Source organism: Trachurus japonicus, chromosome 8 (genome assembly GCF_045865225.1).
Source record: "Trachurus japonicus isolate A0001 chromosome 8, Traja_1.0".
Lineage (NCBI taxonomy): Eukaryota > Metazoa > Chordata > Actinopteri > Carangiformes > Carangidae > Trachurus > Trachurus japonicus.
Genome location: NC_140914.1, coordinates 18357555 through 18384469, shown reverse-complemented (window position 1 = coordinate 18384469; position 26915 = coordinate 18357555). Strand labels below are relative to the sequence as shown.

The 26915-nt window shown below is 41.8% G+C and overlaps 1 protein-coding gene across 3 annotated transcripts; it reads right to left on the bottom strand.

The window, feature by feature from the left end:
* Nucleotides 1–10: 10 nt before the first annotated feature.
* Nucleotides 11–26915, bottom strand: baiap2l1b (BAR/IMD domain containing adaptor protein 2 like 1b). 3 transcript variants are annotated; one of them, XM_085784360.1, is made up of 14 exons: nucleotides 26555–26915; nucleotides 24745–24820; nucleotides 24431–24517; nucleotides 18166–18227; nucleotides 16343–16414; nucleotides 15630–15764; nucleotides 10339–10491; nucleotides 9893–10048; nucleotides 9382–9490; nucleotides 8976–9192; nucleotides 6563–6625; nucleotides 5376–5604; nucleotides 1089–1135; nucleotides 11–987 (listed from the first exon to the last, which is right to left on the bottom strand). In XM_085784360.1, exons 1-14 carry the CDS (start codon nucleotides 26603–26605, stop codon nucleotides 915–917), a joined length of 1530 nt encoding a protein of 509 aa, XP_085640486.1. In that variant the 5' UTR covers nucleotides 26606–26915; the 3' UTR covers nucleotides 11–914. The 3 variants fall into 3 exon arrangements, with proteins under 3 accessions (XP_085640486.1, XP_085640488.1, XP_085640487.1); XM_085784361.1 differs by having other exon boundaries at nucleotides 775–987; nucleotides 1089–1126; nucleotides 26555–26894; XM_085784362.1 differs by lacking the exon at nucleotides 24431–24517 and having other exon boundaries at nucleotides 26555–26772.

Sequence of the window (26915 nt, the reverse complement as noted above, 5' to 3'; positions counted from 1 at the left end):
AAACGACAACTTGAAGAAATAAAATCTTTATTTTTCATACAACAAATTCTACTGATGGTGTAATGTGGGCCAAAGACCAAAACAATGCACAAGCTGTGGTCTTCAAATGATTAAAGCAGAAATGATTGCACTGTGTGTGAAGATGAGGTGATGCTCACAACTCAATGTCCACAAACTCAGGGAAGGTTTTACAGTAGATGTGTATGTGTCGTTAAGGCAAAAGTCCCGTCTCCATGATCATCTAGCTCTGCAAAAAGTTAAGTTAGATGGCAAAGGACATATATTTATAGCATCTGTACAAATGTATATACAAGAGGGACCTATGGATCATAACTTGTGCATCTCTCTCAATGTTTGCAATTTTCTTTCATCACTAAAACGATCAACATGATTTCATTATCAACACTGACTTACACACGTGAGGACCTGAAGGTGAAATGCAGAGGTCCCCTACAGTACTTTCTTCTACTGTCCTATGGCAACAGAAACAATTTCCAGCAGTTATTTTGATGACGCACAAGCAATCTTGAACAGCATAAATACATTCCAATATTTTCTTTGACCATTTTTTTTTTTTTATTAATCTATCTCTCAAGTGCAGGTAAGAATGTGGTCAGTTAAATATCACCACCACACACAGAGGGACAAACATAGACATAGAAAATACATAACTTTAAATATATCTTGGTCCCAAAATACTTCCATACGAGAGTTTGCAGCAGTCAGGGGTTCCCAGATTCAAATGGCATCGTCTTCCTCAGTGCTGGCCAAGATTTGTGTAATTTCACTCAGAGCAGGAGAAGCTGCTGGACGGTGAAGGCAGGACAGAGCCGCACGTCCTTGGGAGAAGAATCTGGAAGGCTGATGAGGGGGTGGGGTTATGGGAATGAAGGATGGGTGGAGATGTGGACAGATCAGATAACAGGTGCGGAGCGGTCATTGGTAACGGTTGGACGTAGCCTGACTGTGGCGAACGGGTTCCCTCCCCTGTGGAGAAAAAAAAAAGAAACGCAGCAGAGATGAGTGTTCATGTCAGCGAGTGGAAAGCACATACATCACCACCGTGTTCATGTTTGTGAGTGACTTACGCGAGGTAAGCAGGTGGAGGTCTCGAGACGCCATTCGACTGGGCTGCCTGTGGAGCAAAAACACAGATTCACTATCACCATGTGGTCACCATGCCAACGCTCGCTGTGACTCTATGCAACAGCCTCAACCAGCAGCTTTTCTGCCGTGTTTGGTGCCTTTACATCTGTTTGACTTGCATAATCACGCAACACACACGACACTTAAGGCCGTGGAGGGATTGGACATACTGGATGAATGGAAGGGCGAGAGGCGTGGGAATGACAGCGTAACGCGTCACATCACGAGGCAGCGTGAAGAATCTGGACCTTCTGGAATTTCAAGTCTGTTCCACAATAAACCGCCATCAAGTTTTCTTTTGATGAGCTGACGCCAGTGTCTCTGTGTCTGAGCACAGACACAGGATTCACATGTGCCACTGCCACTTTGCACACAAACCTCATTTTCACATAAATGTAAAGAGTTGGATGTTTTTGCTCATCTTTGCAGAGTTATGTTTGAAATAGATGTGTGCAGCATGAACAGCCAGTTTGCATCCTTACTATCCAATGGAAAGACATGTGATTGGTCCAACACCTGTCATGGGTACACTTCACAAATTATATTTTATGACAGCAAAACTGAAAAAACAAGGAAGTTGGACACAGACTGAGCACATGGAGCCGCACACACACACACACACACACACACACACACACACACACACACACACACACACACACACACACACACACACACACACACACACACACACACACACACACACACACACACACACACACACACACACACACACACACACACACACACACACACACACACACACACACACACACACACACACACACACACACACACACACACGCTGTGGCTCATGGAACACAACAAAAATGTAAACAAGGACTGTGTCCAAAACTATGTAGTGCTCTAGATTTATTGTCCAACTTTATCTGAGCTTCAAACGGTCAGGAAATTCCCACAACTTGTTTTTATTATCAATGTCTGAACTTAGAACTGCTTCAGTAAAACACTCTATGACACGTTTATGATACAGGCAGGAATAAATGAGTGAATTAGGGCCATGGTAAACTGATGCATGTATGTCAAATAAACATGAATTGTTGATCTTCCTAGCAACAGGCGCTAGCCTGGTTGTAAAATGGCAAGCAGCCTTTATCCTGCAGTACATCAAAGACTCCACAAGAGGTCAGGAGTGGCTAGAGAGACTTATGGTGGTGGTCTAAGTGTGGCAGCCTTGACAAAATCCCATTCATTGTGGCCACTGTCATTTCCCACAAGACTCACAGGCTCACATCTGTCCTCCTCTTCTGGATGTTTGGAATACAAATCATGTTTCTCATATATAGATTATCCTCTCATAAACTTACATCAACAGCAAATCAACGCCGAGTTTAAAACAAGGTCTGTTCCAACAACTTTCTATGTAAAACAACTGTCTCACTGATCACCTGCTCACTTTCCCCCCTCTCTCTCCCTTTCTCCATCCTCTTATACATTCATTCCTGAGTCTTTATCTTTTCTTTCACACAAAGCACCAAACCAGTGAGGGTGCATTTTTTCTCATGGTGACAGTGCATTCCAGGGAAACCCCACCTCTTCACTCCTCTGCCCCTCCTCCCCTTCTCTTCCTCTTACTTTTTGCTCTCTAGACAAACATGCACCATTGAAAACAGACTGACAATACATTATTTGGAAAGTGGTGAAGGGCCTGCTACAGAAAAAAAACAATACACGGCACAAAACAAATTGTTGCATCCTCTATTTAACACTCGCTCACACTTTTCAGTGCACAGAAAAACACTTTCCATTTTACTCATACTCCTTACACCTAAAACGCACATGCACTGATGGAGCACACAATATAATGAGTGACAATAGTCATGAAAGCTGCAGCTAATCACTAACAGACAGATACACGCACAAATGCACAACTCCAGCTGCCCACTCATACACTGAGCTAAACATAAACCAGCATATTACAGACTACTGTGAACTTTTCCCACACACACACACACACACACACACACACACACAAGTCTATTCTGGGATCTCTCTCTCTCCCTCTCTCTCTCTCTCTCTCTGTTTGTGTGTGTGTGTGTGTGTGTGTGTGTGTGTGTGTGTTTCTTGTATAGAGTTCAAGCAAGGGTTTGTTTGAGTCCATAAAAGTGAACGGAGGATAAACAACCCCACAAGTGGCCCTTATTTACCTCCAAAAAGGAAGGCAAGTCAGTGAGAGACAGGTATGTATTGAAGATGCAGAGACAAGTGTACAGATGTGGAGATAAACAGACAAACAATGTTGAGAGAAACTGAAAGAATGAAGGACGTGAGCGGCCGACACACAGGGCCAGGTGGGTATCAGGTTCAACCTGAGTGGAATTCCACCATAATGTCGAGCTAGTGGTGGGGAGATGTAAGCTGGATGTAGACTGACAGGCCTGAAAGCGGACACACACACACACACATTGAGACACTACTACTGTATGTCTATGATTGGCTGTGGGCCAAATGAGTGGTAAATAATAAATACTGCAGAGGCAAGAGAGAAAAGTATCTTCTTTTACAATCTGGCTGCTGAACCTCTATCTGGGTCAAACATCACAACCTACCAGCAAAACCACACAGGCTGTGTGTCTGTGTGTTTTGTTTATGTAACAATGCAGGAGTTTGTTCTGGAAATGAATGAAAATCAATGGTATTGCGTAAATGTTTCATCAGTAAGGGACGAGTAAAGATTTGATAGGGTTGCATTTGTAGCTGGGTATGATTAACAGAGATGTAACTGTTAGACTGGGGAGGGGCTGTAGAGGAGGTCACACACTAAAAATATATGTGTAAATGTTAGTGAGTGGTTTACACACTCTGAATACAAAGGACATACCATAAATGTTCTCAAAAGTAGACATGAAGTGCAGAAAAGCAGCATCAGTGTGATGTAGTAGAGTGTGTAGATGGTTGTGCAGACAGGGCAGGTGCATTTGACCCAGACGGACCGCAACACATTTGCATTAATCCAGTGCAGGGGAGCAGCCAAAAGCTTTCGCAGAGGGAAACCACAAGTTTGGCTGATGCTTTGCATGTATTCAAATGGCAGAGCATTTGTAAAGAAAAGGCTGTGTTGTAATGGACAATGGCTGAAGTAATGTGTTATATAATAAGGTGTGTTAACATGAGGATGGACATGACAAAGCTTTAGTCATCACTATATGAGTGTGTGTGTGTCAGTCCCAACCTGACCCAGACTGTTCTCATGTCTGTACCAGTGTTTCTGCCTCTCACCGGAGCACAGTCTCCAGGAGACCTATTATCAGTACACCAGGGATCATTGTAACAAAGGCCATCCTCTTTACAGCTGTGCCCTGCTCAGGCTGCGTTTTCATCCACTACGACAGGGTGAGCACGAGTCCTGGGACCGCAACTTTGGAAAACAAGGCAGGCTGTTTAAGAAGAGCTGGCATTGCCCTGGTTAACGGATTAAGGCCCAGACATCGCCCTTAGGTCTACATCCATGCATTAATAGTTAATGAAATTGAAGCTTTCCACCTAACTGGCTGTTCCAACTGCTTTTTCAAGGAGCAACAGGTGCTTGTTGCACTTTGGGTAAATTAAGCCTAACCCTTTACTGTATCATAGAGGTCTCCATTAACAACACTATCTACCACCTTAAAGACCAACTAAATGTCCACCTTATTTTATGAAATATGGCACTAATGCACGAGTATTTAGAAAAGAGAATGAAACCAGTTTGTTTGTGGAAGTAGAGAATTAAAATACGCAGTATATGAGCTCTCCTCAGTCTGTCATAGCAGCTTTAAAAACACACCATAGTAAATGTATCAGTAGCAAACATTAGAGTAAATTGGTCCCTGAATCTCAATGACTGATCTTTTATATGCATATCAGTGAGAGTTTATCAGTGGGTGTGTTTGTAATTCAGAAACACACACACACATGGAGGCACTTTCATCAGGTGAGGCTGCTCAGCTGAGAGTACAGTAGCCTTGCTGCAGCAGGTATCAGGTGAAACCTCACATTGCTGCTCCTGTCACTGCACCACAGCAGAGCGGAGCCAGTGCAGCAGAAAGGTCTGGCAGAGGACAGTGAGTCAAATTGTTCTGGCCTGATTACATTTCTTAGAACAATCATTTTTTAAAGGACTAAACTGACCTAAGCCATTGACCGACAAATGGCTTAAAACTCTTTCCAGAACTGACTGTGAAAATGTCAGATTAGTACTCATAAACCTAAGTACCAGCCCGCTGACTGACCGTGTTGTGATCGGACGAAGAGGAGGACGCTGCGGAGGGCGTGGGGGAGTGATGGTGGTTGTTATTTGTAGTGATGGAGCTGGTGGACGAGGTGCTGTTCTTGACAGCGTTGTACTGCTTGGTGTCGCAGTAGTCGGCCGGGGGGAGCACCATGGTCGCCTCGTCTGTCTCTGTGTCCTGATGGTGCAGGTTGACCACGCTCCTGCTGCGGTATGGTGCAACAGACACACTGAAGAGGAGAAGGAGAAACAAGAGGGATGAGAGATGAGCAGACTGGATAGAAACAGAAAGACAGTAAGTAAAAGAAAGGATAAAGGCTGAAGCGGAGTGGACAATAAATCAACGGAAGAAAAAAGCCTCTTAAGCAAATTAATTACAGGAGGTTAAGGTTAATTATGGTTAATCTTACAGTTGAGGTTGGGTTTATAGGCATCATAATTAGATGAGACACAAACTACCGGTAAATATGGTCTGTGGAGTTTTCCTCATAAGGACAAAAGGATGCGTATATGTGTTGTTGTGTCCCGCAGCGCTGGTTATAGTTGAAAGTTTGTGTTTCCGTGACTGGTAGCAGTTGGCTGGCAGCCTCTCTGTGGGAGGTGCTGCACATTAAGATCTAATAAATTAATCCGACAGGGATTAGTCTCTTTGAAGAAAAGCCTGGAGTCGACTCTCTGAACTTTCTCTCTCTTCGCTCTCTCATCAGCAGCAAAATCTATTCATCAGCACACAACATCCTGTTTCCTGATATTTCGCTGGGCTCATGCGAAAAGTCCAATTTTAGATTCATTTCGATTATAAAGATTCGTGACGGTTACACAATCTATACAATTTGTAGGATCAAAGAATAATTAAAACATTTGAGGAACTGGTTTCCTTTTTCTCTTCTCCTTCACTTATAATTCATTATGTCACATCACATGACACGCACAGTCAGAAAACAAAAATCAAAGGGTTTCATGCGGCTTGATGAGGAGACTGAAAGCAGAATGTGACTTAAGCACAATAGGAATCAAAGGTTGAGGAACTGGAGAGTCCCCTATAGGATTAGAAAGGTTATCACTCTGACAGGAGTAACTAGAGGAAACACAGTCTGCCAACAATACAGCTGGCTGCAACATGAAACCTGCTGGTGTGTGTGTGTGTGTGTGTGTGTGTGTGTTAGTGGGACTCGGGAGTCTCCTTACCTGTTGTTATTCACAAGTGTCTCAGAGAGTGCAAGGCAGTAAGATGAAGGGAACCAGCCCCTCCTGAAAGACACAGAGAAAGAGAGCGGAGAGGTTAGGGGTGATAATAATTGGGGTATACCCTCCTGCCAGCCGGCCTATCAGCTCTCTACTCACTGAGCACGAACCTGAAAACCTCTCCTAATGATTGGTGAAGAGCTTTTCACTCCTCCATTCAGTGGCTTCTCCATCTTTTAATGTGAAGATAGACATGGCAGAAGATATGCTTTCATTTTCCCACACGGTGCATTGCTGAAATATTACTGAGCTATTGTTGTATGTATGCCTATGGTAACCATGGTAACTGAAAGCTGGAATCCATCATAAAAAAATAAAAAAATAAGAAGGAAACATTTTTTTCTTTATTTTTAATGATTTTCTCTCCCTAACCACCTTTTGTCGGTTGTTGGTTGGAGCCTTATTACTGTGCATCTTTTCTAAGGTGCGAGGGAATCAATGACTTGAATGCATCTGTGTCTTGTGGACAAGGTCTCATCGCAAACCTGCGGAGCTGACACACAATTACTAAACATTTGTTTGGAACTTGAATGAATCTCAAAAAGACATTAGAGACCTGTGAGGTTTCAAGTGGCCTCGGTAATAGAAACCATGTTGCCTATTGTTCCTACCCACACACATACACACATACATAAACCTGACTTCATTATGAGTCGAGTTGAAACCACAGTGATAACAATGCGATGCACTGTTTCTAACCTTGTTCTGATAAAATACAATAAAATAAAAAAGTTATTTCGATTATTTTCCATCAAACACGAGAGGAATTTACACAAGAATTAAGTATTTAGAGAACAAAGACCAACAGCAATGTGTTATCACAAGCTCAGACCAAGGACTGTGTGTCATTGTCCTGTTAGTGTGCAAGATTGTTTGTAATCTGTGTATCCAGTCAGCCTCTCCCTCCATGTGGATTAATGTTAATATTTGCACATTTAGGCTGAGGAACAGGCGTTTCCTTTTTGTGCCTCTGATAAAAAGCCTGAAAAATACCCTTCACTCAATCACACTCATATTCATAATGGGATTTATTTATTCAGGGAAGGGTTTTCTGCTGAAAACACACTCTTGTTTCCAGGACCAATGTTAGTGCTGGCCACTGAACTGGCTCACTTAACCAACTTGACATCAGTAAAAACCTTGCTCAAGGACAGCTCACTAACGCTGGTAGCCAGGGCTGTGACCTTCTCCTGGACAGGAAAGTAAAACGCTAAGAGGAATGCTTGGATGATAAGACGGTGGGAACAATTTCATGTAGGAAAATAAACCGTGATGATAATTTGTGTAGTTACAAGTCAGGTACGCTGCCGTGGTGTTTTATAACCAGTGCATATTTTCCTCGTTGTGATTCAATTCTAGATGTAACTTGGTGACATTCATTCCTCAGTCTCCCAATACTAGCCTATGTGGGGATGTCTGTCTGTTTGTTGCCAGGCTGGTTGCTGGGATACACTATCAAAGCTGATATAAGACAAAAGGAGAAACCCGGCGAGAGACCCAAATGCATCAAAGCCAACCTCCTGTGGGACACGGAGCCTATCTTGTCAAATGCACAGTTCTGATAAACACGTTGGTGTACACTTTTTAAGCCTTTAGGCATTTCAGCTCGCCCCGCTTGCAGCAGCAAGACCAAAGTTTTCCTTTGCGACAGCCTCACTTTTGAAAGCAACTCAAACATTATTCTTTCCTGCCCTTGATCAGTTTGTTGGATATGTTTGCCAGGTAATTTCCCTTGATAGTGATAAAGATCAAACCTGATGAATGATTAAAATTCAAAAACACACTTCCAAGGGCTTCTGATCAAATCCCTGTTTAAAAAGTCAGCTATCAGAGACCTGGGGAGAATGGTTGGCGCCTGTCTGTGTGGGAGAGCAGGTGGTGCTCTGAAACGCTCTCTCTGCCTCAGTCCAGTCCGCTATCAAACATCCCACCCTCAGGCCATACTTTACTTTGATTTCCTTATCAGTGAGTGTACCAGCTCAGGCAGCACTCGGCCAGCCTAGAGCTGTGTGAGTGTGAGCGCATGGCCAGCATCACAATCAGGCAAATGGACCATCTGGGCAGTTAGGACAAAGCAGCAGTCCAGCTCATCACCTGACTGGTAGCGGGACGGAGGACCATGACAGGCATTTTTATACAAACAGATGATGAGACAGGTGGTGATTATGGCAAATGTGCATGTAAGATGGGACAGAGTGTTGTTAATATTCAAAGACATATGAGATGGCTAGGGTTTATACCTTATCTGTGTTTGTATCGCACTTATAAATCATCTTTCTGTGCACATACTTAGTCGTCCATATTTGTGTGATTATAGCCCTCGGTCTATGTGTTTCTGATGTGTGGTTGGACTCACTTTCCACTCTTCTCCATTTCGCCGTACATCCACCCGTCTTTCTCGTCAGGGATGAGCAGAATGATGACATCTCCCTCGTCAAAGCTGAGCAACGTGCTGTTATTTCCTGCATTGTGGGGGAAGATGGTGCGCACACGTGGCTTCTTCACAATATTGTTGAGGCCCGTCGCGACGGACACAGACCTGGGGAGACTGCTCTCCTCACTGCTCCCATGATCTGGAAGGAATAAGGATAAGGATAAAGAGTCATAGTGGGAGGAAACAATCATTTATTTAAAAAAATGAATTTGGTACAACCACTTTATCCGTTATGAATCTAGACCCAAGTGAAGCAGATGCTACTGTTGTAGTCAGTCACAATTAAGAGAAGAACAAAGGCAGCCAGGAAGTGTCATACTCATTGTACCTTTGCTTTTGGTTGTGGTGGTTACACTAGTGGTACTGTCCTCCTGGGTGAACATGTTAGCTAGAGGGCTGGTCTGAGGTTTCAGAGGCGGAGCCGGAGGAGCCACATTCTGTCACAGGAACATTAAATGTGACATTATTGTGATGGCAGATGTGGATACTTTGAGATTTGAACACATCAAAGCACATGTCTGTCACAACATCAAACTGGTGACAGCAGTAGCAGCCTAGATGTAAGATGTGAACAGAAGCCATTCAAACAAATGTCATTCATCCATGCATTATCATCACTTGAGTTAGACATGATTAAATATATTCTGTTTGGGCATATTTATCTTAATTGTATGAAGTACTGATATTGCCACACTCCAAAGAATTAACTTGTGATCAATATGCAAACATACATACAAGTTAGTAAGGTTTCTATCACGTGTTGTTCTGGAGACAATTTGTGCAAAAATGCATCATGAAACAAAACACTTTTACTTCATCCCTCATCCCTCTCATCGTACCAAGCTGCGCTGTGACAGGGCGGGAGAGGGCATCGGTGTGATGGAGACTGGCGCTCGCAGTCCCTCAATCATCGTCATGACGCTCTCCGGCATGTTGGTGGCATCGTTGCACTGGTCCTGCCAGCTGCTCAGCTTTGCCATCAGCATGTCTTTAGCCTGGCCAGCAGGCATGACCAGAAGAAAAGATATTAAAAGAAAAAAAATGAGTAATCAGTCGGAACAGTACACACATTTTCATTGCTATGGTAACATGATGCATGATGGTGGGTTTTGGATTTTTTTTTTTTGGCTGGCATTTTGATCAGACTTTTTACTGTGAAAAATTTATTCTGTACCCAGCAATGTGATGTTTGAGGTCAGAAAAGTCCAAAATAATGGTGAAATAATGAGACAACAAGTGTTTTGTCAAGGGAGAGCAAGTCCCGCCGTCTGTTCGTGTCTTGTACCTTGTCATGGAAGGAGGAGACCTGGTAGGACAACATACAGTGTTTGTCCACCAGAAAACAGAAGCGTCTCTTCTCCTCCAGCAGAGCCTCCTTACAGCCGTCTGCGATGAACAACTGCATGTCCGTCTGGCGATTCGTCAGTGTTTCCAGGCACTGAAACATACACACACACACACACACACACACACGTGTACAAACATAGGTAATTTAAATCTTTCCAATACAATACTTCACACATGCATGCAAGTCTACGCATAGGCGCAAAAGGAAATAAATCCTGCCAATTTTGACGGTGGTTTGTAAAATGAAAGGCTATTAATCCATCTTAAATAGATCATCATGTTATCTTATCTTCCTGTGCACATGGTTCACAGCAGCCATCAAGGCCCTTTCACTGCCAACCCTTATACAAATCCAACAAGGGTAAATGATATGAAAGGAGCAGGGTTCCTTTCTGAATACCCTAATCTCTGTCTCACAGGAGAACAGGTACTATAAGAGTTCACTGTATTGACAGACTAGGTTGCAATTGGTGTTTAGTGAAAGGACAGAGCAACAGGACGAGAGGGACAGAGCGCAGCAGTCACACAGAGCGTCGGCCTTATCTACACTGACAGCCTGGGATTATGTAAGGGCAGAAGCCTTCTGAAAAGATCTCAGGCGTGTGCGTCCATGTACATGAAAGTGACTGCAAACATTGACTTCACTTCACATCACAGGTAATCTTCAGCTATGATCCTTTTTGGAATCTATCTTTTCTTTTGAAGCTTATTTTATCTCTGGTCCAGTTTTGTTACTGTATTAATTAATATGAGTGATCTAAACTCTGAAAAAAGCTGTTACACAATAATATAGTGTTTGTTATTCATTAGCACCTCACTACTGCAGTTTCAGTGTATGTTACCAGTTTTTTTTGTAGCAATAAAGAGCTGATTTTGTAATGAAACTAACTGTTCACACAATACATGTCATTTCCTCAAAACGAGGGTGTATGCCTCACATTTAGAAGAAAAAGATGACTTCATGTAACATTGTCCTTTTCCCCTGATTCCTTGTTAAAGTTCCCCTCCCGCGACCCTTTTTGGTCATTTTAAAACCAGCTCATTAGCAATGCACATTAGCAATGCACCTCTGGAGGGTGGGCGGAGACTGCGCTGCTCTGCACCCACCCAGCCACCTCCTCGCACCCCACCCCCCGGCTTGTTGACAGCTGGACATTGTACAATTACAGATTCAGCGCGTTTCGCGTAAAGCTCCACAATGGGATTTGATCCCAGACTGGAACATAGTCCTTACTCACGGTGCAAGCTGCTCTACCAGGTGAGCTATACCTGTTATACCTTGACAGCTACACCGAGCTGCCAAGCCTTTCACCTCTGAGCCAGATGCAGAGCGGGGCGGGAGCTTGTAGCACTAGTGCCCTCCCCTGGAGCTGTGACACGTCAGCTCCAGTCTCCCTGAAACTGCCAGTTTGCGTCTGCCATTGGTTCACAGCAGTTTGAAGGCAGAAAAACTCAGAAATGCAATTTTGCACTTTTTTTTCTGCTGATATGTCCTCTAACACAAGAAAAATGCCACAGGAACATGTGAAAAGCACGAAAAACACGATTTTCACGGGAGGGGGTCTTTAAAGCTTCATGTGAGATCAATATGTCGCCCCTACTGGAAGTAGCCGGAACACCGGCTGTTAATACAATGGCACACACCCTCTTCATTCAGCTCCTACAACTGTCCTCATTTGATAAGAGAAGATTTTATCTACCAGGAGTCTGTGGTGGGTAAAATTCATGTATGTGTAAAATGTCTGCTTCTCATCTACAGTACTGCGTCAGCTGTGTGTCCACAACATGGGGGAAATATGGAAACATACCATGGAAATATGTCAGCCATCTTGTATTGTAGTGTTAAGGTTAATAAATTCAACCATCAGTGTGTAAAAAACAAAAGAGATTATTAAAATTCCTAATTGACATTCAATTACTTAATCAAACCATTGTTTGATATTATATTTATATTGTTGTATTATATTTATTAACTGTTCCTTTGGAGTAAACATGCCCTCGCAACTCGCAGAGATAACAATGCTGTTGAACTTTTTCTATAAAACAGTCAGACAGAATGACAAATTACTCAGATCAACAAATAATTCAGGGGATTTTAGGAATATATGAAGGTAATATTATTTGATATTCCAGGCATGGAAATCTGACAAGGGCTAGTTCATAATTTTTCTTCATGGTGAGAAGTACTAGAAACATAAACTGTGCATGCCCGATTGCCCGTGTGTATTTAGTGACAAGTGCTAAGTAACCCTCAGTAGAGTGATATCATCCTTGTCCAAACATTACCGTTGGTCTGCCAGACCAAATGAGCGTCTGTCTCTCTGCCTGTCTGCATGTCTGTCTAATGCCAGGAAGTCCTCTCATGAACTCACCTGGGGCTACATGTCAACAAACAAGCAAGCAGATGCAAATTTCTCAAGCAAATATACACATTGTGCACAAAAGTTTTGTACATGAAATAGCAGAACTTGAACTTGAACTCTAGCTACAATAACACCCATTTACTCCCCCTACATTTCTTTTCCTGTTTGCATTTGCCTGGGACAACCAATAATTTCACCCTCGTAAAAGCTTTACTGCAGCATTATCAACTTCAAAATAATAAGTATCCATAAAGAACAAAACGTTGTCTGGTAGAGTGTGTAACATGCAGGCTCAGTCCAAGGATAGGCTAACTATCTTGTCTCTCTCCACTGACCTCTCCAAATAAAAAAGCTAAATGCCCCCCAAAATAACAGACATAACGTAACACATCTTAAGTATACCCCCGCTTTGTGGTCCAGACTTGTATGAAGCACTTCAAAAGGACTGTCGTATGATGACACATACTGTATAACAGTTACCAATGTGCAGTAAAAAATATGTGGTGAATGATATTTTCCCAGTTATGTCAAAACTACACTTATTTGGGCACTGCACAGATTATGGAAAATCTTCATATTAAATCTATCAATTTCTCTGGGTTTTATTATAAAAGAAACAAATGTAATTGAAAATGCAAAAACCTTTTCTCAAGTCTTTGTCTTGTAGAAGAAAGGGTGTGAGCCACACAATCTGCTTAATGTGTTTCCAACATAACAACTGATTATCACCATGAACTAGATTTCCAAATTTGTATTCATCATTTGCATTCATTTAGCGAATTGAGATGTTCTACGGGTTTATTATAATTTCATTACTGGCCTTGAAATTATTAACAGAATATATCACATGCATTTAAAGTACTCCAGTTCCTTTTATCTAGTCTTCTGTTTTTGAATTGGCAAAAATTACTGTTGTATTTCATGCAAGTAAAGATAATTTGAACTGAATATCATTAAAGGAGCGTGAATGCACACACAAACACGCAAACCCTCTTAATCACATCTTAATCTGTCAACATCGCAGTGAGCCTGTTGCTATGGATAACATGTTTATCCAAGAACTATAGGTAAGACAGAGAGGGAGGTGTGGAAACAGAGATAGTAAAAGGAAAAAAAAACCCACACTGCCCTCTTTGACACGCAGGACCACTGATACATATCTTAATCGTTGCTAATCTCTGTTCTTCTTGATTATAGAGAGAAAAACTTGGGCTCACTTTTTTGGAGAGTCTTTTAATCAATTGTTTGACAGCTGTGGCAGCCTCTCCACTTTCTTTTTTATTTATTTTTTCTGTTTTTAATCTTGTCTCTACTTTCTGACAGATCGTTCCCTGGCTTTGAAGTCTCTTTGGTGTCTGGTGAATCATCTGCTGCTGTAAGATCCTGCCTCTAAGCCCTGACACCCTGTCTGTCTGTTCGCCGGCGTATCTCTGTGTCTGCTGGGTATCTAAATCCTAAGACATGGCCTTAAATCAGATAAGTGAGCAAAGCAGTGAACGAATACTCCCAAGTCATGGCTTAGTGGGAAGCTGAGGGACGACAAAGGTGACAAGAAAAGAGGTAACAGGGGAGTTGAACCAGGTGGAGGTGAAGGTGAAGATGTGACAGAACGAAAAGTCAGAGGTAGGACAGAAGAGGAAGGAAATCTATCAATTCTGAAAGGCCACTGGGAAAGGCATTTTTATGTAACCATATTTTGTTCAAGGCTTGTTATTAAAAGATGCCTCCGTTTCATGGCTCCTCAGTTGCTCTATCATGACTTTATATAATAATGTGATTCAGGTTAACAGGCAAACACATTGAGAACAGTGCCATTTTCCATTATCATGTAATCTTCCATAGCTTTACATAATTTGAGGTAGTAGAAAACTATATTTGGCTATCATTTGCAAGTGTGTAAATCCTTTTTAGGTGTATTCATCTCCCTCACTTTTGTGTGTTTTTGTGTCAGTGGATCCATTCCCTCTGCCAGGCCAGGGTAGGGTTGACTTTGCTGGCAGAATACACAAAACCTTGGACATCCACAGACACACACAAACATAAACGCACACCCAGGCGAGCAGGCTGCCTGACTGGATCGATAGTGGGCAGGTTATGCAAGATTTCAGGCTGCTGTGCTCTCAGGGTCTCAGCTTTGAGATCAAACTCATCTGCAGCAGAATCACTGCTGGGGTGGTGGCAGCATAAAATACCAACTTAAACTGGCTGTACTGACTTATACTTATTAATTGTGCACACTTAGTGAAACCACTTGTGGAAACTTTGTCATAATTAGTTACCTGTTTTTTCAAAATGGACCATGTATGATATGGGCAAAAGATTTCTTCTTAGTGCCTCAGGGCCATGGTAGGTTTTAATATACAGCATAGACAGCAAAACAAACATTAAGTTCAAAACAATGCAGTACTGCTAAGGAACCAGACACGCATAACTAACCAAGCTTAGATATAAAACTAGAGTGGAATATTAAAGCTGCAGCTGAAGTTCAACATTAAACAATCTTGTCTCAGAGGTCCAGATGGATTAATACTTACTTTTTGGAGCTATAAATGCAACTCTTCACTTAAAGCAATCCTCATTATTTGTTTGTTTGCTGCTGAAGCACAAGTGGCAGTGAAGGAAGTTGTTGTATTCGAGGATGGGCAAAAAGAATCTAATAACAAACAGATCACCAGACACCTCACGCATCGTCCCCAACTAAAGTTACACTGGCTTTGACATGGTGCGTCTCAGGTGTCTGTGTAATCATGTCTGTAGACATGTGAACATGCCTGTGTATGTGTGCGTATGTGTGTGTGTGTTTGAGTGCGTGTCAAGGATAGAGCAGCCATGTATGTGTCATGTGTCTGTAGGAGTGTCATCTCACCTCGTTCTCCTTGCTCTCGTACTTGTTGGCATTCTTGCCTTGGCTCTTTCTCCTCAGCTTCTTCAGGTCTGATTGGGACCTCTCCACAGAGTCCTGCTTCATCTTGTGCTCTAGCTGATACCTCTTAAATGTGGCCTGAAGCAGAAGAGAGATACAGTATATGTGAATCCTGAAAATCAAGACTTGCACTTTCACAATGACTGACTATGGATTAATTTCTGAAAAGTAATCTACTACTCATTGATCATGCGTTCCAATTGCAACAATGCAGATTTGAGAATGGACTATATAAATCTTACCATGATAATGAATTAAATAAAACAAAAATGTTCCCTGCTACCTACGTGAGGACATTTGCATTTGTAATGCATCACAGATTAATGTTCACTGTTTCCTATGAATGTGAGTGGTACAGCTTTGGGTGGTTTTTCTGCTGGATAATGAACCATTTTTTGTCTGTTATGCTGCACCAACAATTTTTTTAGGATTTTAATTCACTCCTGTAAATGCAGCACTAAATTAAAATCAGATTCTCATCCATACTCATTCTGTTTGTGTTTACAATTATTAAGTTTTTGCATCTGAAATGTTGCTTAGAGCTATTTCTGCTAATAAACATACATGTTGTTAGGTAGACAACAAACCGATGGTGAGAAGAAAAACTATAAGAAAACACATACACATACACATACACATACACATACACAACTCACTGTCATGTATTTGACATCCATTTCGGTCTTTTTCTCCAACTCGATCACTATCTCCCTGTGAAACCTCTTAAACTTCAGGTCAGGAGGAGGGACAGGACAGAGGAGAGGGAGAGAGCACACAGCCATGATTAGAAACTTGAGAGGAGGATGGAGCGCTCTGGTTTGTCACAGGGAAAACACTACAAGTTTCAAATAGAGAAATGAGGAGGAATAATCATTTGGAGTGGATTGGTACGTGTGTGCGGGGGTGATAGCCAAGTCCAAGGTTGCGCTTATGAATGAGTCAGAAACAAAGCGTGGGAATTCCAACAGACATCTTTCGATTTCTCCCTTTCGCTCCAGCTTTCTCTCATTAGTGTGAGGGTGTCGCAGCGCTCCCATCAACGCAGCCTTGTTACGGCATCTGCACCCACATGGAGCAGATCAGTGATCTGGTAGACCCCATTATTGAACACACACGGACAACCACGGAGACCTTGCTGTGCACTCAACACACACCCTCAACAAAAGGTTTTCTTCCATTATTTTCTCTGCCCCCAACTGATGCTGTGACTCACCAACCGGAGTCCATTAACAAGTCAGCACACCCACTGATGCTGTTAGCAACAATGTCTCAGAGGAGCGCCTCGCAACTTTCCTGCCCTAAAGTTCAACTTTAACAGGTTATTTTCAAAATCTGGCCTTTATTTGTCCTCCAAGCACAACATTTTTAGCACAAACCCTCAAGGCTACCATGTAATCTAAAAAAAAAAAAAAATCCAAAAACATAGTGATATACTCAGAAGGTAAATCTTTAAATCTTGAGAGGCACACAATGGACAGAAGCAGGTGCTCTGCTCTTGCAAAAAAAGAGGATTGACATCTTGCAAAAGAGCAAACTTTAGGCTCTGAGGCTCTGAGTCTAGACACAGGATCACTGTTACATAGCTTGTTCTCAACCACTGAAACCAATTAAGGGGGTTTCAGATGAGGAGATAGTATCCAGCCAGACCCTTTTTTATGCTTGTTTAGTTGTGAATCCTAATTACTGTAGGTATCTGGGACAGCACAAATATTCAATTAATTAATCAGTGGGTGGACAGAAAAAACAAATCAACAACAGTCGGTGATCAAGTAGCTGATTTGAGCAAACATTCGTGTCCTCCAGGTTCTTTAATGTGAGATATTTCAGCTCATTACACACCAAACCGCTCTCCTTAACTTTTATTTGAACTAGATAAATAACTGGAAGATGATATTCTGTGAGCTTCCACTGAGCATTTGTTCCATCTTTCTACGCTTCATAGATTATGTAGGCTAATTAATGCATCCATTTAAACATATGATATAATTCTATAAATATAATACTATAAATACTAACAATTTGCACTCCTACAGTGGCATTACATTCGATTAGCCTAAATCAGACTGTATTTTGTTTATGCCCTAAACTGCAACAGCTCCAGCTGGTGTTTTCTCAGGACGTGTTGAGGCTTGCCCACTGTTCTCAGCAAGAAAACACACTCATGTTCCTACAGCCCAAACCTGTTATTTCCCCTCCTCCTCCAACTCCCTTGTATTTCATGTAGATGAGGGGAGGAGGAGAGGTAGTATATTAAAGGTGGGCGGAGGCGAAAGTGTGAGCCACTGGCTGACTGTGTGTGTCACTAAGTGGTGCTGTGGTGACTTGAGGATTCACTTTCAGTTGCCTGGAAATATACTGAGCAACAGGTTCAGAGAGTCTGAGTATCTGAGGTGCATTTGGGTGAGGCAGCACTATTACACAGCAATTATGTTACATGGGAATTTTTATACACAAGTGCAAAAATGTATCAAGCACTCACATGTTCTTCCAGCTCGAGATGAACCTTCTTGTGGACCTCTGAGATTTCCATCAGCACTACACCTGCCACACAGAGACAAGGAGGAGGAGGAAGAAGAGAAACAATGTTCAGGTTAATGACTGGTGCAGCACAGGTCAGCGTAATCCAATTGTTGCCTTTTTCCTTCCAGTCTCTGCTGAATAGCAATGATGACACTATCTGAAGATATTGGCCAACACTGTGAGCTGTAAACGACAACAATGAGTGCTACAATGTATAAACACAAACTTGTAAGAATGTATTGTTTGAGATGACGTCCGTCATTTGCAACATCAAAACCATCAAATGTCACTGGCTAAAGATCATGTTACAAATTTACAAATTATTTTCCATCACTGAGATAGAAAAAAAAAAAAAAAAGACTCCTGTGCCAGGAACTGAATAACTGGACCACTCGCTGTTCAGCTAATCAAAAAGAGCTCAGGTGGAAGCCAGCCACAAACTATAACCTTCTGTCTTTGCATGCTGGCCACATAGCAATCAAATTAGGATTATGGACTACAACCATTATTTGGAAAATTATAATTAAATTTCCAATTGACCTGCCTACTAAACAACATTGCACTCTTAAAAAATTACACAAAAAATCATAATCATGCTTGAAGTCACAGTACTTTGGTTGTCATGTTGTTTCTCATTACAACACACACAACAAATAATATAAAATACAATTCATAAATACACAAATTTCATCATATGACCCACTATAAAGATATTACTTGTCTTTTCCATGTGACTAATTGCATGACGCTGCATGACGGGCTGCTTCAGCTCTCAAATGACTGCTAGACATGGAGGAACAACTTTTGTGTGTGGACCAGTGACTGATAAAATATCTTAGCATTGATGAGGAGTCAGTTTATTATAGTTAAAAAGTGTAAAACTACAGCAGCTTCAATTTCTGGTTGTTCAAAAAATTATTAATTCTGAGTACAGTTTTCACAATGTATTGTTATTCCTATCTCAGATATGCAAATTGTCAGAATGGAAACTTGAGACCACATGTTATAACATTTTTCCACGGCAAACTTCTCCCATGGGTATTTGTTTTCCATGTACAGTAAATTTAGGCCACAACACAAAACATTCTCCAGTTGCAAACAAGTACAGCTGTACCGTGGGTGTTACAACTGACCTAACCTTGTGACTTTTTAAAAGCGATTTTCCACTGTTGAGATACGTTGGGACTTCTTCAGAACAGCTGGTTTGTCTGTTAGAAAATGTAAGACTTTGGACCACCACAGACAGGAGGTGCTCTTCAATCTTTCTATGTTTGTACAGTAAATGCTGTGGCCCGAAACGTCACTCCCCCCTTGGGTGATAATAAATTATTGCTCTGGAGCTTTTGTTGGTGTGCGGACTTTTCAATTTTTTTATCTTTTTTATATCATGGAAATGCCGTGGACCAATAATGTAACAAAGGAGTCATCTACGCAAACCCCACAGAAGGGTTTTGTAAAGATGCAGTATTTGTGCCTTGACAGTCATTATCTACACAAATTCAATAAATCAACACATGTCATCAGTGGTGGTGAATACTGTGGAAAAAACAATCCCAATTCCCTTACTCAACAACCCTCTGACGTGTACAAATTTACTGCACAAATCCCTGACAGATGTTCAATAGGCTGCCTGTCCCATGCATCATTGTCCCCTGTACATTCATCAGTATGTAAACACTGCCCTTCCCTGCTCCACTTCCACACCCAGACTGCTCCACCTCCCCTTATGGCATACTGGTTCTGTCACTCAGCGCAGTTCAAACAGCTCAGAAGATAAATGCCAACAGATCATCCCAGTAAATCTGTCCTTTGAAAGTGTAGCAGACACTTGACTGCGAGGGGAGCAAAGCCTGAGATAAGATGGAAGGAGAGGGGAGCAGAAAAAGAAGAAGGAGGAGGAGAAGAACAGATGTGTTAAGGTGGTCCATGGTGAGGCAGAAAAAGGTACTGAGGTATTGAAGAGATGGGATGAAACATGTTGGATATAGAGACAAGAGACTGAAATATCTGAGAGAGAAAATGAGAACGTGAGAGGGGGAAAAGGTTAGAAAAGGTATGTTGGTGTCCACCTCATGACACCAAAGGATAGGGAGTAAAGAGTTAAAAGTACAACAGTAGCTTGACTGACAAGGCTAACTGCCTCATACTGAACGGCGGATACATCTGACTTTATGTTACAATAAGAATTATGTAATCTGAACAACAGCAGGTGAGGAAAGTCGAACACCTGACAGACTGGTTTACTTGTAGTTATGAGTCATCAACACGTCACTTTTTGAATAACGAAATCAATGCAAATGCGTCATGTGACGGACTGCATTTAGGTGTCTTAGTTACAGTAATCCAGGAAGACAGGACTTAACAGTCACCTTCCCTCGGTTCACTCATTTGTTTATTGTTGACACAATCTGTGCAAAACGTTGCTGAGCAACAGGTGTGCTCAATGAGCAAGGTGTGAGGGCAAAAGCGTGTCATGATGTGAGCAGCGCCATTAGCTAACAAAACCAGAGTGAAATAAAGCCACAGAATAAAGACAGGCTGGAGTCAAGGCTGGGGACTGTGATCTCTGTGGAACAGTTTTACATTTACAATGTAACAGCTCAAATATAAAAGACAGCATCTGACAATGCAGCAAGCTTAAGGGGCCTAATGCAAAACTGTCCATCAAATCAGCAGAAACCTACTCAGAAATTGTACCAAGCTGTCAATGTTATGGTGCCTTTTTGATACAGCTTAGACTGTAGGTGCTGTACTCATTGTTCTACAGTATATAGTTCAGTTTTCTTATATCAGTGTCAGTATGTGACGTTTGTCCCACACTTTGGTGATTTAAATCAGTTTGTCTTTGCCTCTGGAGAGTTGGGCTGTGCCAAGTGGTGAACAGAAGACACAAACACAAGATGTTTTGACAGCTGACTTGAAATTATTTTTCAGTTATGCATTGCAGGTCTAGTATCTCTTGCAGAGAGACTGCCGAGAATGACAAAATGAGTATATAAAAGACACAGATGATTGTCCATATCAAACATCAAACAAGTATATGGTCTGTTTGATCATTCTAAAGGAGAGTTAATGTTCTTTTCTCACCTAATCACATTGTGCAGATCTGCCATGCTCATTTTTGTTTTTGTGTTTGAGGAGAGGTAGATACTCAGCCTTGTTATAAATACATTCTTTGAACAATGATCGCTTGATTGCACAGAATACGATATTAAAATTAAAAAAACATCATCAAGCTCTATTCTCCTGATATGTGGCTTTCATGAGGCAGATATAAAGTAGAACAAGCAGAGAGAAATGAAACATACCCTATAGTCTGAGAGTGAAATAAACAGAAGTGAATGTCTGCAAAAAATAGAAAGACGGAAAGAAAAAAAAAACTCCCTCCTTTGAGCTGATTTTGAAAACAACATCTTGCTGCTAGCATGCAAAGCGGCCCACAGCTCTTCCACTGTTTTTGACTGTCGGCAAAATAATCTTGGCATCAGCGAGAGCCACCTGACACACCATGCAAACATGCTTGGATTATGTAAAGTCAGCCTGATGCCATTTGAAGGGGCCAGGACCATCAAAGGACAGCGAATGCCTGTGTGTTTCTGTGTGTTTGCTTGTGTCTGTGAAGCGTCTATAAAGCCCTCTCTGCTGCGAAAGGACAAAACTGGGAGAGATTAAATTCCCTGCAGACAACAAAATGCTCACATGCTCACAGGCTGGTTAATACTTTTTTTTGGAAACAATGTGCAGCCCTTATCAACGTTCCCTTAAAAAATCAACAACATATTTTCCAGCATCAGTGAGGTTTAGTTTCACCTCAAACACAGTTTGAAGATAAAAAGACTAAATTCAGCAAGGTCTAAACTAGGTGTGTGTCATCCTGGTCCTTCACATCTTAATCCTTGTTCTTTGTTTGACCAAAAAACGGAACAAGTACGATACCCGAGTGCCTGAATGAAAGAGCTGTTGACATCTGAACTCTGGCCGAGGTGGTGGAGGAGGAGGAAGTGGGAGACTAAAAGAATTAAAGGAAGTAGGTAGGAGGAATGAGGTGCACCAGTCCTCCAGTGCCTCTCAAGAGTATCTGGTTTCTGGCTGGCTACGCGTCACTGAAGCTCAGGTTTCTGACAGGGCAGATCCACTACGTCCACCAGCAGCAGAAGAGGCGAGGTGCTCAGACTTGATCACAGCACCTTGTGTCGCAAGGTGGACGTCCTGACTCGGTTAAATCGGGATGTGCAGTGCAGATATATCGCTTATAATGCATTTAGGGTTATGGGCCTGGTGAGACGAGATGACAGTTTGCAATGTGCATTTAATCACCCCCTGTTCTACATAATCCCTCATAATGACTCAGACTAAACTGATCTGTCATGAGACCAGAGCGTCTCTCTCTCTCTCTGTCTCTGTGTCTCTCTCCCGTACAGGGATTAGTGGGGACTGGAGTGTATCCACAGGTCAGGGTGAATGTGACTCAGCCAGTACATCATGACTTCACTCGACATAAAACCGTTTTGTAATGCTAATGGAATGTCTGTGTTATCCTTGGACTTATTTGGTTCTACCTTTAGTTTTCTAATGGTTATTCATCTGGGCTCATCATGGAAATTGAAACAGGTGTAATTGGGTAAAAATGCAATTTTTAATTACCGAAATCAACACTGATAATAATCAGCAGTTTGTTTGTGTCCCTCCCCTCATTTCCTCTTCACTTCCTATTACAGGAAGCATACCCCGAGCAGTTCTTGCCACAAGAGGACATGATTTACTGTCTGCAACTCTGATTACAGCAGCAATTGTTGGATGCACATGGACATTCGATCCAGCTGAAAAATCGTTTCAAATTGATCTGCATCCTGTTTAGACATTTGGGTATTTTTAGTAAATATTCAACACTGTGAATCCTTTATAACTCCTAAAATAGACAGCTCTGCGTCATGAAACGGAGGTTTGATTTTCAAAGGATCATCTAAACAACTAAAATATTTTACAACCCACTGCTGCCATATGACAATGTTTGTACATATAATAAAATACTCATCTACAATGTGTGAATGAAGATCACAAACTGGCTTCAAATAAAGTCACATCCACAAACTAAACAGTGATGAAAAATCAACATTTTGGGTTGTTTCCCACCATCTGTAGATATTTGACAGCCTGCTGTTACAGACAGCTGTCAGCTGCTGCCAGCTTATACATTCGAGGAGAAAGATGAGACTCATACTGTTTAGCAGAATAAAATCTTGTGAGTCTTGCCAATATAATCCGCTGTTGCCAACATAAACCCCAGTTAACCATCCACAGGTCGTCCTCATAGAGAAAATTATCTTTCTTTTTTTTTACCCGTACCTTTCAAGTCTGCATGAGGGGAAGACGTTTCATTTTTGGTGTGGAGGATCACTTGGAGTGTGCCAGGAGATCGTCACCTATACAACACCAGGTGGCACTTCCCATTGTGCTGTTGAATTTAATTAGCAGTTTTGCAGTGCATCAGCAGGGGAGTTGAGAGACGTACAGTGGTTAAATCAAAGTGTGCCACTAGTGACAACGACTTAGGATGCCAGACATCTTTGGACTGCAAATGAGCTTCTGGGAGCTGAAGCCTGGGGAGTTGGCTCCAAACAAACACTCAAACAAACTGTTTTGTCACAATGTATTTCTACGCTTGCCGTGCACGCAAACACACACACCTACACACACAGTAGCACATCCATCACAAGCACCATGCTGCCATTTATCAAAGTATAACTGCCACTACATTGCTCATCGAGTTGTGTATCTCAACAACAAGGAGAAGATTTGATTTGTACACACACATTTACTTCCTCCTCTTTACCTTGTTCAGTAAAAGAACAGGTGCAACGGCAGTACCACAGCTGCAATAGTTAACATCTGGGATTTGATTCAGTAAATTAAGTTCAAGGCTTTGCATGGATTGTCCAGTGGATATCTGAGGACAAATTGAGGCTGGAGAGAAAGAGGTGGCCCCTTTTTTCGCAGTTGGAACTTAAGGAAAGCTTGGTCTGATGAACATCATGTACTATTCAGCTAATACTGCTAAATTTGCATGGTCTTAAGAACTTCTGGCAACAAAATAACACATTCCCCTGAGACCCAAGGCAGATAAACAACTATTTCAGGAGAGAAGGACCCATCTCCACAGTCTGCAGATCTCCCCAAGTTTATCCCAGAAGAGAGCCAGAGGAGAGGGCAACATGGAAACTTACCTAGTTCTCTGGAGACAGGAGACACTGCGGCATTCTCCCCAATCTTAGACATTGCATCAAAATACAAATTTCCCGCCAGGATCATTGCTGGGAAAATGATAAAATTATCATTAATGTTTGTCATAATGGTTTGGTTAAATAAAATAGACTCCCTAACACCTGTTGACACCACTTGACACACACAATGTTCTTATAAAAAGGTATTTGACCTGGTGCACCTAGACCAAAAACACAGTCCAGGCATTCATTAAAAAAAAAAAAAAAAAAGTGGACTGGGAACTATGTATGTTTACTAATGCAGTAAAAATACTCACCAGCTACTGATTTCTCATAGTTCTTGCCAAGGTTGACCAGGTTCCTCAGTCCTGGGTTGAACTGGTCCATCACACTCTGGGTGGGTGAAGACAAAAGAGGTGAGTCAGTTTGTTACAATGTGAATCTGTTTATTTATTCATTTTAAATTGGTTTGAATTGAATGTGGGAAATATGGGTGACACATTTTCCATTGGACCCTGTTGACTAATTATTAACAGCAGCTTAGACTGACAGACAGGCTGCATGAAATACTAACAAGGAAGGAAAAAGAAGAAGTTGGAATAACCAAAGAATGAGAGGATGCAAAACTAACAAGACAATGAAGACATACGGCAATAAGATATTTTATTATTGGAGGATTTTAGATGAATTAATACCAGCATTAGTGGGCTCTTCATTCTTAACCCTCCTTAATCAATATCAGAGAAAAACTACCATCCATAATCATCAATAAGCTGAGCACTTATGTCTGTAATCATGTAAATTACACTGCAAATCTGTCTCCATATTATGGTCGTTAGTGATGGCTATGGTAGGATAAAGGTTTAGCTTCAGGTTCACAACCAAGCCCTGAATGCAGAAAATGAATAAAACTCAGTCTACAACCTTAAGATAGAATCTGACAAATAGGAGTGTATCAGGAGTGGCTGACTGGAGCATTATGTGACACGTAGGTTCAGATACTGTCACTCTGATAACAGTATTCATAAGACATGACACCTTGTATTTTTCTAATTAAACCACACACAACTTAATTCACTAGGCAACAAACAAAACACAACCCCACCCTATTTCTGTGCTCCAGTCATGTTCACATACAGTGATCTTGGAGCCCCGGGGTGATTATAGTTGCAGGGCTGGAGAGGTTTGCTGTATAGTCTTACCACACAACACACACAGCCAGCTAAATTATTAAACCTGAGTCCAGGAGTCTTTTTCCTGCATTTCATCACACCAAGGAGCTGTGGGGGCTGTCCCGAGAGCAGCCCAGCAGATAACAACTACACAAGAGAGCCTGAAGGCTTCAAAGGAGAAACGTTAAGCCTTTTTTTTTCTCCCCCCACTTCAGCCTCTTTGTACAGTCACCCTTTCTGACCCACCTGTGGAGTGCTCAGTGTACAGCGTGGTAACTCTGAGAGGGATTTACTCAGTGTGGTGGCTCACATTCAGCCAAGCAGTCTATTTCATACAGTAGGTTAGAACCACTTGTGAAAAAAAAGAAAGAAGAAGTAGTTATCTTCAGTAAATAAGTTTAAGTAAATTACTGGATAGCACCACAGATGCCTGAGTAGCTACACCACAGAGGGGCTCAAATGATGCTGATCAACCAGAGCAGCTCTTTAATGAGGAAATAGCACTCCTAGGGTGGGGCTATTTTCACTTCAAAACCAGTGATCCAAACTCATTTAGGAGCCATTTAGTGGCTTTCAGAAAGCCTTTAAACACCAAGTAAACCGCACTAAACTGTTTACACACTGCTGCCTGATATTACAGTGATGCAAATGTAAATAAAGAAAACAGGTTATAGCCTATAATTCAGTGGGTGGACCCTGAAAAAGGATTATAAACAGTACTGACACTTCTTTCAAACAGATGCTACATTAGCATAAGTTAGGCTATATTCCTGCGCCAACTCTATCAGGCTGATTAAAAACACCTGTTGGATGTTAAACCGGTAACAGTGGTCACTGTAGGACACTGTAAAGTTAAGTCCAGCGGGAGAAACAGCTTCAATAGTGGACATAAGACGTAGCTACAAAGGTATTTTTCTCTCGTGTTGTGGTCGCACCTGTTGTATTTCCCACCCACCTTGTATGTACTTTCGGTGAGCTTGTTCACCTCCTCCACGCTCCTCGACATGTTTAAATCCTTTACGACGTCCGACAAAGAAAAGACAAAGAACAACAACAAAAAAAAACTACACCCCAAATATTTAAAAAAGAAAAAGAAAAAAGTAACCAAACCCTACGGACACATGAAATTCCTCATAGCCAGCAGGAGACGTAACACTCACTCATCACCAACAAAAACAAAAACAAAAGGGAGAAACCGAGGTATCAAAAAAGAGAGGGAGAGATAAAAGTAGTGCCAGTGGAGGAGAGTGAGTCCAGCTGTCTGTAGCTGCTGCTGCTGCTGCTGCTCTGCATGTGAGCACTAAAAGAGCTGAGCT